This window comes from Populus trichocarpa, chromosome 19, assembly GCF_000002775.5.
Source record: "Populus trichocarpa isolate Nisqually-1 chromosome 19, P.trichocarpa_v4.1, whole genome shotgun sequence".
Classification (NCBI taxonomy): Eukaryota; Viridiplantae; Streptophyta; class Magnoliopsida; order Malpighiales; family Salicaceae; genus Populus; species Populus trichocarpa.
This window is the reverse complement of record NC_037303.2, coordinates 15267106-15282295: the sequence shown is the minus strand read 5'-3', so window position 1 is coordinate 15282295 and position 15190 is coordinate 15267106. Positions and strand designations below refer to the sequence as shown.

At 32.7% G+C, this 15190-nt stretch overlaps 2 protein-coding genes across 7 annotated transcripts in view; both read left to right on the top strand.

The window, feature by feature from the left end:
• The first annotated feature begins 4440 nt into the window (after positions 1-4440).
• Positions 4441-7729, top strand: LOC7498123 (transcription factor RF2b). Its single transcript, XM_024590957.2, has 4 exons — positions 4441-5144; positions 6080-6212; positions 6746-6830; positions 6983-7729. Exons 1-4 carry the CDS (start codon positions 4564-4566, stop codon positions 7348-7350), a joined length of 1167 nt encoding a protein of 388 aa, XP_024446725.2. The 5' UTR covers positions 4441-4563; the 3' UTR covers positions 7351-7729.
• A 1702-nt stretch (positions 7730-9431) lies between these two features.
• The window catches only part of LOC7458812 (ATP-dependent DNA helicase DDM1), a 37146-nt gene continuing 31387 nt past the window's right edge, over positions 9432-15190 (top strand). For 2 of the 6 annotated variants that reach the window (XM_052449694.1, XM_052449695.1), the window contains exons 1-13: positions 9434-9875; positions 10161-10415; positions 10519-10605; positions 11046-11392; positions 11486-11675; positions 12468-12643; positions 12777-12846; positions 12938-13127; positions 13773-13868; positions 13949-14043; positions 14123-14242; positions 14813-14932; positions 15031-15129. In XM_052449694.1, the coding sequence (XP_052305654.1) occupies positions 9813-9875; positions 10161-10415; positions 10519-10605; positions 11046-11392; positions 11486-11675; positions 12468-12643; positions 12777-12846; positions 12938-13127; positions 13773-13868; positions 13949-14043; positions 14123-14242; positions 14813-14932; positions 15031-15129 (1908 nt within the window). In that variant the 5' untranslated portion in view covers positions 9434-9812. Of the gene's footprint in view, positions 9876-10160; positions 10416-10505; positions 10606-11045; positions 11393-11485; positions 11676-12467; positions 12644-12776; positions 12847-12937; positions 13128-13772; positions 13869-13948; positions 14044-14122; positions 14243-14812; positions 14933-15030; positions 15130-15190 lie in introns of those variants that run through there. The other 4 variants (XM_024591114.2, XM_052449696.1, XM_024591115.2 and 1 more) reach the window with 4 other exon arrangements.

Sequence of the window (15190 nt, the reverse complement as noted above, 5' to 3'; positions counted from 1 at the left end):
GACTAGGTTTGACTAGCATCAGACTGGACGCACCTTTAACGAATTTCTTAATCCATTATATTTTTATGAAAATATATCAATAAAATCTTCTTTCATCACATTCCCTCTCTTGAAGATGGGATGGGTTTCTGGAAATTGTTAATTCTGCTTTAGCTTCGTATCCTTTCATAATCAATCCTTTTTTTTTTAGGAACTATATATATTTGATCTCTATTTTAGCTAATCATTCGTACTTTAATTTTTGTAGACTTGTGTTAGACTATGATAACTTCTAATTATTGCCATTTATCAGCTCTGGCAACTCTTTTTTTTTTAAGAAAAAATTGAATCCTCATCAATAGTTAGCTTAATCATAGTTTTTAAATACAAGTTCGGAGTAAACCTAGAGTAAGTGTTGAGTCATTGATTAGGAGCTGATCTGGAATAATTAAATTTTTTATTTTATAAAAAATAAAAAAAATATTATTTAAAAAAAATTAATGGTTTTGATCCGGTCACAAGCTAACCTAATTTTTAAACGGGTTATATATAATTAATTCGGTTAGGTTTAAACCCTGGGTCATTTGAGTTACTATTCAACTCATTGTTTTAAGTGAGTTTAAAAACAGTAAGCATAATTTTATTTTTGGTAATCGTGGGTGTTTAGGTCAACTTATACACACCTCAACTAATTCTTTGAGATTCTGAAGTTAACGACCAGGTAAGCATCTAATGATCCTAAGATTTGTAGTACTCGAACTGGTAACTTTTAAAAAGCAAATTCTAGACCTAACCACTTGATCTACACCTCTCAATATTACAATAAACATAATTTAACATGCAAAAATAACATATATTTTAGTATTTTACTTGCCATTAATATCCCATATGTAATCAAATGATAACAATAGATTTTTTCGCTTAACTGTTTTCCTTTGTCAAATCAAAATCAAAATAATGCCAAGTAAATTTCTTCTATCCTTGTGATAATTATATAGAAGATGTGATGCATTGATGGAAAGAAAACGGGATTTTGATTTAGTTAGTCAAATATTTTATTAAATATTTTATTAATATAATGTCATATTTTATTTCTCCTTACAGTAAAGTTTTTATTTAATATAAACGTCGTTGAGATTTAATGATTCACTAATAAAATCACGACATATGGACCGGATATTGAAGATTTTATTGGCCAACTCTTAAATATTAATGCTGTTAACGAACAAAAGATTATAATTAAATAAAAACTTATTGTATAGTAACATGATTTAATATTAAATTGATCGAATTATGGCGCTAATAAATGGAACCTGTGTCGTGTCTGGTTCAGAAAGTGTTGGACCCCGTAATTGACGGGATATGACCCATCTGTGGCCCCTGCTTCATTCAAGTTCCATCATTTTTATTTGTCATCATTAAAATAATTTATTTGTTTTTTTATTTTTAATATTAACATATTAAAAATATTTAAAAAAATTAATTTAATATTTTTTAAAATAATTATACTTTTAAGAAAGTATTTAAAAGAAAAGTTACCGCATTTTGAAAGGCTTGTTCTTTGCCTGCCCAAGTATAATTATTTTAATATTTTTTAAAATAATTATACTTTTAAGAAAGTATTTAATCCAAGGAGCACTGGGCTAACTTTGAAGCAGGTGGTCATGGTTTGGTCGGTGCATTTCAATGAAGTTTGGGAATGTGGTATACCGGTAGTGGTGGTAGTTTAAAGTATTTTTTGTTTAGAAATGTATTAAAAAAATTTTAAAAAAATTATTTTTGATATCAGCACATCAAAACAATTTAAAAAAAATATATAAATTATTTTAAATAAAAAAATTAAAATTTTTAAAAACACGATTTACACCATATTCTCAAACACTTCACCAAACAAGTGTTTCATAAACTATGAAAGCTCATGTGTTACTATGATAGGGTGTAGTTACATATGCTTTTTGGTTGGCTATCATTTTTAATTTTTTTTATTATTGTTTAAATTTGTTTTTCATTTTAAATTATGGTAAAATTTTGAATTTGAAAAAAACAATAATTTATAATTTTTTTAATGTTGAAACCGTCCAAGCCAGTGTTTCAGAAACTATGAAAGCTCCATGTGGTACTATGATAGGGTGTAGTTACATATGCTTTTTGGTTGACTATTGTTTTTAAAGTTTTTTTTTATTGTTTAAATTTGTTTTTCATTTTAAATTATGGTAAATTTTTTAATTTTTAAAAAAAACTATAATTTTTTAATTTTTAATTTTTTTTTCAAATCACAATTATAATACTAGACACACAAGAAAAATAAGAACAGAGCTCCACATGCAAGATATAATATTTACAATTACAGTTATAAGAAATATTAAAAGAGATGTTGATTTCACCGTAGCACTTTGTATTGTGCTTCTTCTCATTTTTACTGTTTTTTTTTTTTATATCATCGAAACCTTTTTTTATTGCATTCTAGCATGTTATATTTGTGATTTTATTTAATTTTTATTTATTTATTTATCTCTGTCTCATTATTTAAACTGTGATTTTTCTAAGTTAGCTCAGTTTATTTTTAGAATTATTTAAAAAAATCAATATTTTTTACGCTACATCCTTCAGCATAAGGTTGTTTTGGAATTTAATTTTGGAATTTTTTTCGGTTTATCTTCTATTAAATTATCTCATTCATATTATCTAACTTGGTTGACTTGCTTAGAGTGTATTTGTTTTTGCGTTTAAAAACTGCTTTTGATAATTTTTGAAAAACTTTTTGCTTTAATTTTTTTATGATTTTGGATTGTTTTGATGTACTGGTATCAAAAATAAATTTTAAAAATAAAAAAAATATTATTTTAATGTATTTTTAAACGAAAATCTCTTTGAAAAACAACCACTATAAACTACCATAGTTTTCTAGTTGTCTTTTTAGTTTTTTTTTAGTTTTTTTTATTTGATTTGTTTGGGATTAAACTTTAATTTTTTTTATTTGCTTTTGCTAGCTTATTTTAATCTCAAGAACTTGGATTATATATTTGATAGGTTAATTTAAATTAATTTATTTTTTTATTTTCATTTAATTGGCTAGAATCCTAACCTTGTCACCTTTTTAGTCCGGGTGGCCTTTCTTTCTTTGTCTTGGTTTTTAGGTTTTTATTAAAACGCTAGTATTGCTTGAGCTTATTTTTAAATTAATAAAAAAATTATTTTGATTTACGGTGTAATGTTGCTCTACCAATTTAGTTTATAAAGTTATTTGTTAATTAATCAATAATGATAATTACAATTAACCTTATTTACTCCATCATCCTAGCTACAACATCACCGGATCATTAAAATCCAAAAAAACAAATGCACACTTAAAAAAAAAAAAAAAAAAACTCTTTAGATTACCTTTGATCATAGTGATAAAACCTCGCCAATTCATGACTTGGTTTAAGAAACAAGTAATAAATCAAGTGAGTTAACCTGAATTACTGGAGTCACTTTAATATAATATTATTTTAAGTTATTTTTAATTATTAAAACTATATTATTTTTATTTTAAAAAAAAAACTAGATTTCACCTCAGTTATGACCAGTCAGAGGAGACCTCTATTTAATTCACCATGTTAATTGAATATCATCAAGTCAAAATCCACTAATTGGATATAGAATATGATTGGAATCGTGTCCTGAATTAACAAATTTCTGACTGGCCAGATCATGTTTAATAGTAGTGACTTTGACAAGCATCAAGTAATAATTTTTAGTCGAAACCTATAACTTATTAATTAGGTTCTAAATTTGTTTTTTAAAATCACTAGTTTAAGTTTTACAAATCTCAGAGCCATTAGAGACTTATATGGTCGTTAACTTCAAGGTTCATGAGATTAGTCAAGGTGCGGACAAGCTGGCCCGAACACCCATATTAATAAAAAATAATAATAATAATAATAATTTTTAGATAAGTTGCATACAAGCTGGCCGGACACCTCATATGAATAAGAAAAAATTTATTACATAGAAACATAAAAAAAAAAAAAAAAAAAAATATAAAACCTTCTCATTTTCTTTCTTTCCTCTTCTTCCTTTTCCACTTCTTAACAGTGTCTTCCTCGATGAAAAATCAAGATCCACAATCTAAATCACAAAAAAATAATAAAACATGTAACCTTACCTTTGACCACTGTGATATAACGTGGCCTGTTTCATGACATCCTCCAAGATTTATGTTACACGGTTCATCTAAATTTATATGGATTAATTTAAAATAATATTATTTTAATTATTTTAAAAAAAATATTAAATTAATATATTTTTTATTTTTTAAAATTAAATTAAATGATATTTAAGTTTTTGATAATCCACCAGGTTAATCAGATAATTACTAACCAATCCAGTATAAAACCCGGTCTTAACCACGTTTTAATATAATGTATACCAAGCCAAGCCGGATAAGATTTAATAACACTAACTTTTGGACAAGCAGCGACACAACACAGTAATAATTTTTATTACACAACAACGTCAAAAAAGAGAGAAAAGAAAAGAAAAAAACACCCAAAACCTTCTCATTTTCTTTCCTTCCCTTGCTCCCTTTTTTGTTTCTCAACAATGTCTTCTTCAATGGAAACTCAAGATCCACAATCTAAACCACCACAAAATTCAGATCCAACAAAACCCCACAACCCCAACCCCACAACACCACCTGCTTCTTCGATGCTCAACAACATTCGAGGTGGAGCCCTCCATAGGAGGGCACGTTCAGAGATGAGTTTTAGGTTACCAGAAGACATGACAATGATGATGATGGATATCCACCCATCAGATCAAATCAATGGTGGTAATGGTAATGGTAATGGTACTGGTAATGGTGGAGGGGGGTCTTCAACAGGAAGCTTAGAAGAGATCGGATCAGAGGATGATTTGTTCTCAACCTACATTGATGTTGATAAGCTAACTGGAGGCAATAGTGGGAATGGAGCTGGAGGGGGGGTTCAGAATGATAATGATAATAATATGAACGGAGAGAAAGCTGGGGTTTCGGGTTCTGGTACTTCCAGGCCTAAGCATAGGCATAGTAATTCTGTTGATGGGAGTGTGTTTGGTGGAGGAGAGGTAATGGATGCTAAGAAAGCAATGCCGCCTGATAAGTTAGCTGAGCTTTGGAATATTGATCCTAAAAGAGCTAAAAGGTGTGAACTTTTTTGTTTTTTGATTATGGGTTTTGCTTAAAATTTTATTCTTTTATGGGTTTTTGTAGGAAATTGGTGTGCATTTGCTTTAAATTTGAGATAGGTAATGTTTTTGGTTTTATGGTTTAAGTTTTGTAGTTTTTTGGATGTGGAAGATGGGGAAAGTTAGTTAGTTGCTTGCTGGATTTAAAATTGGTTTCAGGGGTTAGATTCTTGGTTCTGATTGGTCAATATTTTTTGTTTCATCTTGGGATCTATGATGATTCATGCTGTCACATAACTGTTAAGTTGTCTGTGTTTAGACCTGCTTGTTGAATTGTTGTATTTTTCGGGACTGGAGAGTCTTTTCTTCTTCTTCTACTGTTTATCAAATAATATGATGAATTTTATAGTCTTTGTGGCAAATGGATACTTTAGTATATATTGAAGCCTACAAGGTAGTCAAGAAACCGGTTTATCGTCTAAGATAGATTTCGACTGGCTTGTTAGTTCGAGTATTTTTCTTCAATATATGCTTACTTGTAATTCACCAGCCACTTTGGCATACTTGAGATTTAAAGTAATGGTGCATTATGCTGGGATTTAGAAATGTTAAGCTTCAATAGTTTTCTTCAATTTAGGCTGGCTTGTCATTCACCAACCACTTTGGCATACCTGACATTTAACTTTATGGTGGCTTGTGGTGGGATTTTAGAAATGTCGGTAACCGCTACTTATCAGGTGATTGGATTTACTATTTAACTTTTGTAGTTTTAAGGGCCTTTAGATGTTTAAAAGTATAATCACCCCAAATATGTTTTTCATAGTTTTCTTTTGACAATGAATGCATGAACAAAGACAAGCAAAGACGTGGATAATTGATTTGCGAATTAGTTTTCTTCAAAAATTGGTGGCATCCCTTTTGGGTATGCTGACAACATAGTTGTTGTTCACAGGATACTTGCAAATAGGCAGTCTGCCGCCCGCTCTAAAGAGAGGAAAGCCCGATACATACTGGAACTTGAGCGCAAAGTTCAGACCCTCCAAACAGAAGCTACCACTCTTTCTGCACAACTAACTTTATTTCAGGTTTATGTTTGTTGGTTGTAATTTCAGCATGCATTTTTCTACCTTAGTTATATTTGTGTAGTCTATTTATACCATGTTTTTCCACTGCAAGGATGTCCCTCATTTTTGGGATCCATTTTTTGTTGGATGGATGATTGTGTTAATGCCTAGATAAACAAATTGATCCACGGACGTGAACAAAAAAATAAAATAAAATTATGTGAGGATGAAGAATGGTTATGATAGTAAATGATCTTGTTATTGGGTGGTGATTCTCGTGAAATTTTGCAGCTAATAATCTGATCACAACCCTCCTCTCTTAAGAGAGATCTCTCACAAGGCAAGCTGGTAGATGCAGAATGAAAGCAAGTAAAAATCTCGTGTTATTGAATTTTGTGTTCTTGTAATCAAGAACACCATTTATCTTTTCTATCAATCTCATCTCATCATGTTACTTTATTGTCAGCCACCGTTCTTAGTCCATGTTATGTGCTCTACTACTACTGGTTTTCGGTCAGGATGGTGATCCTGTTTCTCTTCTTTTTCTCATATAGAGGGACACAACTGGTCTAAGCTCAGAAAACACAGAGCTTAAGCTTCGGTTGCAAGCTATGGAGCAACAGGCTCAGTTGCGCGATGGTGAGTGGCATGCCTGCTTTATGTTTATATCACCTGTGCACCTGATAAATACTCTTTGCTTTTTCTCAGTCATTTCTTCTTTAAAATTTGTTATTTAAGGCTATGACATCATAGTTGGTTGAAACAGTGGTAGTTCTTATGTTGTTCTGTAGCTCTGAATGAAGCACTGAAGAAGGAGGTTGAGAGGCTCAGGATAGCCACCGGGGAAATGGTAAGCCCTTCCGAGTCATTCAACTTGGGAATGCACCAAATGCCCTTCACCCAGCCAAACTTTTTCCCACTTCCTCCACAGCCAGGATCTTCAGGTCACCCAAACATGCAATTACCATCATTTACTCATACCCCGCCTAGCATGTCCACCCACCATCTACAGCAGGCAGATTCTCACAATCTCTCAGACTACATGCAAAACGATCCTATCAGACAGTTACAGGGGCTTGATATCAGTAATAAAGGCTTAAATATTGTAAAGTCAGAAGGTCCCTCGCTTTCTGCAAGTGAAAATAGCTCCACATTTTGAGGCAAATTGGCTGCTGACTAGCTGACTTGTCTGTGGTGTGCCTGTGTGGTAGATTGTTTATAGACTGACATCCAGTCACTTAGAGAAGGTTTCTATTTTGATTTCATTATTCATTCCATTCATGCTGTGGGGTCGATTCAAATTATTTATTCTTAGGGTTCTCCAGAAAGGGAAGCACCCAGGTTTTGATGCGATGTGTAAGAGTCCTTTGTTTAACATGGAATTTCGTGGTGATATAGGACTTGTTGGGATGAAAGGTCATTCCTGTTGGATGTCAACATATTATGGGATGTTATGTTGATGGTGTCCAATTCTTTGTAGACTGTCATATTACTCTTGAACCATTCCTGGATTGATTGAAATGGACTCCAATTCCTTCTCTCCCCCTCTCCCTAGCTGCTTTCTTTTCTGTCTAAAATGTTCTTTCCTCTTCCACACTATGACGTTTCGGACTCCTCTGTCAGCTGCAGCCCCATCATTTTGTTAACATGGGGTGGCATGCATTCATGAAGTGAAAAAGCTGAAGCCTTTCATTCTCGAGAAGGATTGCCACCATTACAGCACAGATTTATGACCTTGAAATACGTTACAGAATATTCTTATATATATAGAAGAACTGTCTGGTTTCTATATAAACTAGATCTTGCTCCGCCCTATGCCAGAAACATCAAGCGCAACTTTTTATAGTAGTAAAAAAAAATTAATCATGTTAGAGAAGTTGTTGATTTCTAAACAATCGGTAAGAATATAATTTAACAATCTATAAAAATAGTTTAATGAAAAAAATTTAATAAGATATATTTTTAAAAAAAATATGGAGACAATAATCAATTTAATTGATCCAGATTAAACAATTAAATTTATGATTCAGTTAAGAGATTATGATAATTTTATATAAGGAAAATCAAAATAAATTGTAAAATTTAATTTAAAATAAATAAATAAATAAAATGAATTAAGAAAATAAAAAAAAAATTAACCCGAAATCATGAGATTAAAATAATCTCGTAGGAAGTAAATTGAAACAAATTATAAAACTTAATTTTCAATTAATCTAATATTAAAAGATGAAATTGAAAAAAAAAAGCAAAAAAACAACTTTTATTAACACGAAGTAACTCGCCAAACCCATGACTCGAGTCATAAGATCAGGATAATCTCATAGAAAGTAAACCAAAAAAACAACTCGATTAAACTCGGGCTAACCTACCAAACCTACAATTTGAGTAATGAGACTAGAATAATCTCCTATAAAGAAATCAAAATAAATTATGAAGCTTAATTTTCAATAAATCTATTGTTGAATAACGAAATTAGAAAGTATTCAATATGAAAAGGGATATAATAAAACGACCGAAGTCTACCCGGGTTAACCTGTAAAACCCGTGACTCAGGTCATGAAACCGCGATAACTTCATGAAAAATAAATCGAAACAAATCATGAAATCTAATTTATAATCAACCTAATAAAAAATGAAATTGAACAAAAATACAAATTAGAAAAAACTTGAGTCAACCATGTTAACTCGTCGAAGTTGTAACATGAATTATGATATTAGCATAACCACATAGAAAATAAATCGCAACAAATTATAAAATTTAATTTTTAATAAATTAAATATTGAATGATAGAATTATTAAAAAAAATATAGATTAAAAAAACAAAGAAAAAATAACTATTGTGAGGAATAATGTTTTGTAATCTCTTTTAGTTATTTGTCAATTAATAATTAATTAATGGCATATTCCAAATACGAGGAAGGAAGAAAAACGAAGATTTAAGGAAATTTTGGATCTTGTTATATTAACATTTAGAGAGATTCCCAGCTTCTAACTTCCCAGCCCCTAGTAAAATATGCTTATAACTTAATTATAAGTATATGATTTAATTTAATTACAAGCATATTTCAATTCATAGAGATTGAATATAAGATTTTAAATCACGAGGACTAAATATTTAATTTATTTAAACTAAGAGGACCAAATTAAAACTTAATTACATCCTGCGACACAACCAATTATCCCCGCAACCAGGATTTCAGGAGATCCTTTTCTTATCGGTGCTGTGGATACCAAAAAGGACGGGAAAGAAAGAAGAAAACCCAACCAAACCATGAGGTTCCTTTGGTAATTATTCTTACATTTCTGGGCATAACTTTAAACTCCATTTCCCGCCCATTCCACCTCGAAGAAAACAAATAAAAAGAATTTTTTTTTTTTTAATTTGAAGCCCTCTCTATTGCAAGTTCAAAACTCTCCGTCTTCTTCTCTTAGAGAAACTCTCACGGTCCGGTCCGGTTCCTTCTTCTCTACAGTTCGTGCTCTTACATTTCTCGAAAAATCACGAGTTTGTGCGATAGATTTCGGCAGTTACCTTTTCTCACCGCGCTAGCCTTTATTTTGTAAAAACTGCGATTTTTTTTGTGCGTTTGGAGGTGATATTTGTTTTTCTAAGATTTGAAATGGGGAGCGAAGTGAAAAGTGAAGCCTCTGCTGATTCTCCTACTTCCGTTCTTGAAGACGAGGTATTATTATTTTTAGCCTTTTTTTGTTTTAGATTTTTTTTTCCTATTTAACTCTCGAAAAAAAGTGTTTTTGTTTGTTTGTTTTTTTTTTTTTTAAATTGATCGATTTTATTTTTAATTTTTGTTGCAAATTACAAGAAGAAAAAAACTGTAGAAGCAAAAAAAAATATTTTTTTTATTTTAATGTTAAGCAGTCAAACAAAAGAGTGATTTTTTTTAAAGATATGATTAACAATATATTATGTATTATTTATGTTTTTGTGTTTTTTCCCCCTTAAAATGAAGGAGCAATGCAATTTGAAAGTAGAAGAAGAGGTGTTTGTGGAAGCAAAAAATGGGGACGCGTCTCTTATATCAATATCTATGGCGGAGGAGGAAGAGAAGCTGTTGAAATCCAGGATGAAAGAAGAAGAGATAGAAAAAGCGGCGGCGGAGGAAGCTCAATTGGATGAAAGCCAGTTTAATAGATTGGACCAGCTTTTAACTCAAACTCAGCTCTATTCAGAGTTTCTGCTGGAAAAGATTGATCAAATCACTGCTGTATGTGTATATCTTCTCAAATGCCTTTTTTTTCAATGAATTTTCTTTTATGTTCCTTTTTCGTTTTTGTTTTCTTGCTTTACGATTTAGATTGCATTACTAGAATGGAGCGGAGCAAGAGAGTGAACCTGTCGAGCAGAAAAAGAGAGGTCGTGGATCAAAAAGAAAAGCCGCTGCGCAATACAATTCTGTGAGTTTTTATCCTCTTGCTTTGCTTCATATGGATGTTAGTGTTTTGGATATTATGTTAGAGATGGCTGTTGTGGCCGGAAGATGTGCTGTATTGTATAAGATTGGAAGTTTAAGTTTGTTTTTTTGTGCTTTACTGGTTACAAATTTTCAATTATATATTTTACGATTGCTTCTTAATTTAATAGAGCTGTTAATAGGAAACCATGTTTATGTAGGGATATTTAACGCACCTGCCAAAGAGGAATATAATTGTAAGATGAAAATGGGTAGATGTAAGAGAACTGACTGAGATGGGGAATGTTTTAATGATCTCAGTGGAGTTTTAGTCTTGACCTCTCAAATCTTCCTGTATTTAATTTTACGTGTTCTGCTATGAAAAGATGCCATTTTAAGATTGCCTTAGTGAATTCTGACATGCCATGACCTACCTTTCTTCAGAGGAAAGCCAAGAGAGCAGTTACAGCAATGCTTACAAGATCAAAAGAAGTTGACAAGGTTGAGGATGCAAATTTGACTGAGGAAGAAAGAGCTGAGAAAGAGCAGAGAGAACTTGTACCTTTGCTAACTGGTGGGAGGTTGAAATCTTATCAGATTAAAGGTGTGAAATGGTTGATCTCTCTCTGGACAAATGGGCTCAATGGGATCCTTGCAGATCAAATGGGGCTCGGAAAGACTATCCAAACAATTGGTTTCCTAGCACATCTGAAAGGGAATGGTTTAAATGGACCCTATATGGTTATTGCCCCTCTTTCCACTCTCTCAAATTGGGTGAATGAGATTTCAAGGTAAAAGTTTTAACTTGATTTTTTGTGTAAACTGTCCATCTTGATCTTTTAATCCACAGTTTTATTTGATTCTCTGTGAATTCCCCTGAATAGGTTTGCTCCTTCTATGGACTCAATTATCTACCACGGTAGCAAGAAGCAGAGGGATGAGATAAGGAGGAAGCACATGCCCAGATCAATTGGCTCCAAATTCCCAATTATTGTTACTTCCTATGAGATTGCATTATCGGATGCAAAAAAGTATTTGAGGCATTACCCATGGAAGTATGTTGTGGTTGATGAGGTGAGTGTTTTAACAAGATAGCTTGTAGATTAGGTAGACACACGGGAGAAGTACTCTTTTCTTCCAAGCAAACAACATTAGCCTAAGGGAAATCATATGGACAAAGTGACTGCTTTTGGTTATAAGGGCAAAGCTAAAAATGACACTATTGTTTTTAGTAGCGGTGTTCTGTGTGTTTGGATACATTGTGGTCAACTGCTCTGGATTCAAGACTTTCAAATTACACATAAGATAACACTCAGGATAACAAGTGCCTGGAATTTAAAAGTGCTATGCTTTGTTGTTGATTCTTTTTTCCTTTTTGGTACAATTTTAGCTTTTCCACTCACTTTATACATTTTGTTGGGAACCTGAAATAAGCTCAGAGCCTTTTTATGTGATGTTGCACTGCATATTTATAAACTAGCAGATTTGCCGAAGATAACAGTTCTCTGTTTTTGAATTCATGAAGTTTAGATTGGCTATACAGGCATGCAACCATGGCATCTTGGATCTTGCAATTCCACAAAGCTCTAACTTTTGAGCTAACAGATTAAACACTCACTATTTTGTCACTTTTAGACTTCTTATCTCACTCTGTTAATAATTATTTAAATTGCAATTTGAAATCACATTCTTTATTCTGCATAGTCAATGCTCGTGTTTGTTCATGGGCTCTGAGATACCTTTGCTCTTGTTTGTTCTTTTTGCGCCTTAAACATTCTGAGCTGTCTTCTTTCATGTGCCAATACTTTAATTTGCCAAATTACTGATTTTTACTAACTATTGTAAATTGCAACCTTCTTACTTAAGGGGCACCGGTTGAAAAATTCAAAATGCAAACTGCTGAAGGAGTTGAAATACTTGCACGTGGACAATAAGCTCTTATTAACTGGGACACCTCTGCAAAACAATTTGGCTGAGCTTTGGTCACTGTTGAATTTCATTTTGCCTGATATTTTCCAATCCCATGAAGAATTTGAGTCATGGTCAGTATGCTGTCAATTTGAAAGTCGTGCATGCATTTTCCAGTAATTATGGCAGTATAGACTTCAATCATGTACTTATGACTGCAATGCTTCACATGCAATTCACCTAAACTGAAGTTTTTTTCTTTCTCAGGTTTGATCTGTCAGGAAAGTGCAATAATGAAACAATGAAGGAAGAAGTAGAAGAAAGGCGAAGGGCTCAGGTATGTATTTTAGCTAATGATGTAATTCTGCTTTTGTAAATGAAACATTTGAATGGCATGGTGTATATACTGGGTTTTTAATCAACCTCAGGCTGTAACCAAACTCCATGCAATATTGCGTCCCTTTCTCCTACGGAGAATGAAAACTGATGTAGAGCAGATGCTTCCTCGGAAGAAAGAGATCATCTTATATGCTACCCTGACTGAGCATCAGAAGAAATTCCAGGAGCATTTAATCAATAAGACACTGGAGGACTATTTACGAGAGAAGCTGGATACCGGTATTAGTTTACTTTTTTCAATCAATTTGTTATTGATAAGACTTCAGCTTTAGAAAGGAAGAAAAGAGGTTTTACGTGCTGTGATTATTTGGTATTCTGTTTCGGCTGGCTGTCCTTTGGAAGCAGCACTGTTTTTGGGCATTGGGACTGCTAGCTATCAAAGTATGACAGCTCTAAGTGAGAATTTCAGGATACTAGCTGTTTATTGAATAGCTCATGCAGTTTGATGACACTGGAAAATGGTGAATCTAGAAGCAAAATAGGTGATTGAAGTAAAAATCGTGTCTGCTTTTGAGTCATAGTTTTATTTAATTCTCCCTATTATAAGTTGTTGGTCCTTTGACTTAATTTTGGCTATGATATTTCCTATGGTTTGTGAATCGTGAAGCACAGGTTCATGAATGTTCATGTTATAATTATTCTTTTCTTTGTGGGCTGAAGCTTGATTTATCATATGGATATGCTATTTGTTTGCTTGTTTTTTATTTATATCTTTTTTAGATTATTCTACCTGATAGCAAACTGCAGTCATTTATTCTTTCGCCATGCATCTTGACCTGCATTGTCAGCAAGCACTGGCCCAATGGAATGGATAGCCGCTCTACATATTTTCCTGTATTGACTTCTGGTTTTTTAAAATTGCAGGACGTGGCATGAAAGGAAGGCTTAATAATTTGATGATTCAACTTCGGAAAAATTGCTACCACCCGGATCTCTTAGAGTCTGCCTTTGATGGCTCATGTATGTGCCTTTCAACTCGTTTAATTACTGTGGTGAATTTCTGTTGCCAGATTCACTAATGCCTTCGATGTTCTTGACAGATTTCTATCCACCAGTTGAACAGATAGTTGGGAAGTGTGGCAAATTCCAATTGCTGGATAGATTGTTGAATCGTTTGTTTGCACTCCAGCACAAAGTATGATGTGCAAGTTTCTAAACTTTCTAGTTTATTGTAAACCATGCATGCTCTCATCTTCTGCTGGCTTTTTAAACAGGTTCTGATTTTCTCCCAGTGGACTAAAATTTTGGATATAATGGACTATTATTTTAGTGAGAAAGGATTTGAAGTTTGTAGAATTGATGGCTCTGTGAAGTTAGATGAAAGGAAGAAACAGGTCCGTTACACCTTGCCTTCCTTTTTTTTAAACTTGAAGGTTTAGATATTTAATATTAATATTAATTTGCAGCTTCTGGGTTAAGACATGTAAGAAAAGCTTGCTCGCCATAGATGAATATTATGAAGTTTATAATTTTGGATTCTGCAACTGTCTTGGTCAATTGGTACTTTTAGGCCATTCATACATGGTTTATCACTTATTTCGGTGTCTTTGCTTTCATCAAAGCATCTCTGCATTTCTTGATTATGCACTTTTGAAAGCTTCTTTCAAGCTCTTGGTGACGCAATTTACTTGTCAACTTCACTGCCTGTCTTCAGTAATTTGCTAATGTTTATTCTCAGCACTTTGTTTCTTGTCCAGTCAGCATGTTCTAGCATGTAGTGGCATCTGCTAGTATTTGTGAGTATTAAATTGTTTTATTATTCTAGGCTTGAAAGCGTTTGTTAATGGGGAAAAGATCCTGAAAGTCGATGTGTGCTGCTAGTATTGAATGGCATCTGCTAACACCTGAAGGGATTAAATTGCATAATTATTCTAGGCTTAAAAGAGTTTGTTTGTGTTGAACAGATCCAGGAATTCAATGACGAGAACAGTCAGTTTAGGATTTTTCTTCTTAGCACAAGAGCTGGTGGATTGGGTATCAACCTCACTTCAGCTGATACCTGTATCCTGTATGACAGTGACTGGGTATTTTCTTGATCTTGTGTCCCATGTTCCACCCTTGGTATATACTAAAAACTCTTGATTTTTGTACTATTACATGGATTTTTACAATTTTATCCCAGAACCCTCAAATGGATCTGCAAGCCATGGATAGATGTCACCGAATTGGGCAAACCAAGCCTGTTCATGTTTACAGGCTTACAACAGCTCAGTCTGTTGAGGTAACCAACGATGGCCATTGTTTTCGTTTAGTGCTTTTGTTTGGTTGTCAGGTAATTGACA

What these genes read in the sequence shown, in the direction of transcription:
- LOC7498123 (XM_024590957.2), top strand. Translation starts at nt 4,564, where the DNA reads ATGTCTTCTTCAATGGAAACTCAAGATCCACAATCTAAACCACCACAA. An exon ending in GATCCTAAAAGAGCTAAAAG is followed by an intron (nt 5,145 to 6,079) that starts GTGTGAACTTTT and finishes TGTTGTTCACAG; the next exon opens with GATACTTGCAAATAGGCAGT. An exon ending in CACAACTAACTTTATTTCAG is followed by an intron (nt 6,213 to 6,745) that starts GTTTATGTTTGT and finishes TTTCTCATATAG; the next exon opens with AGGGACACAACTGGTCTAAG.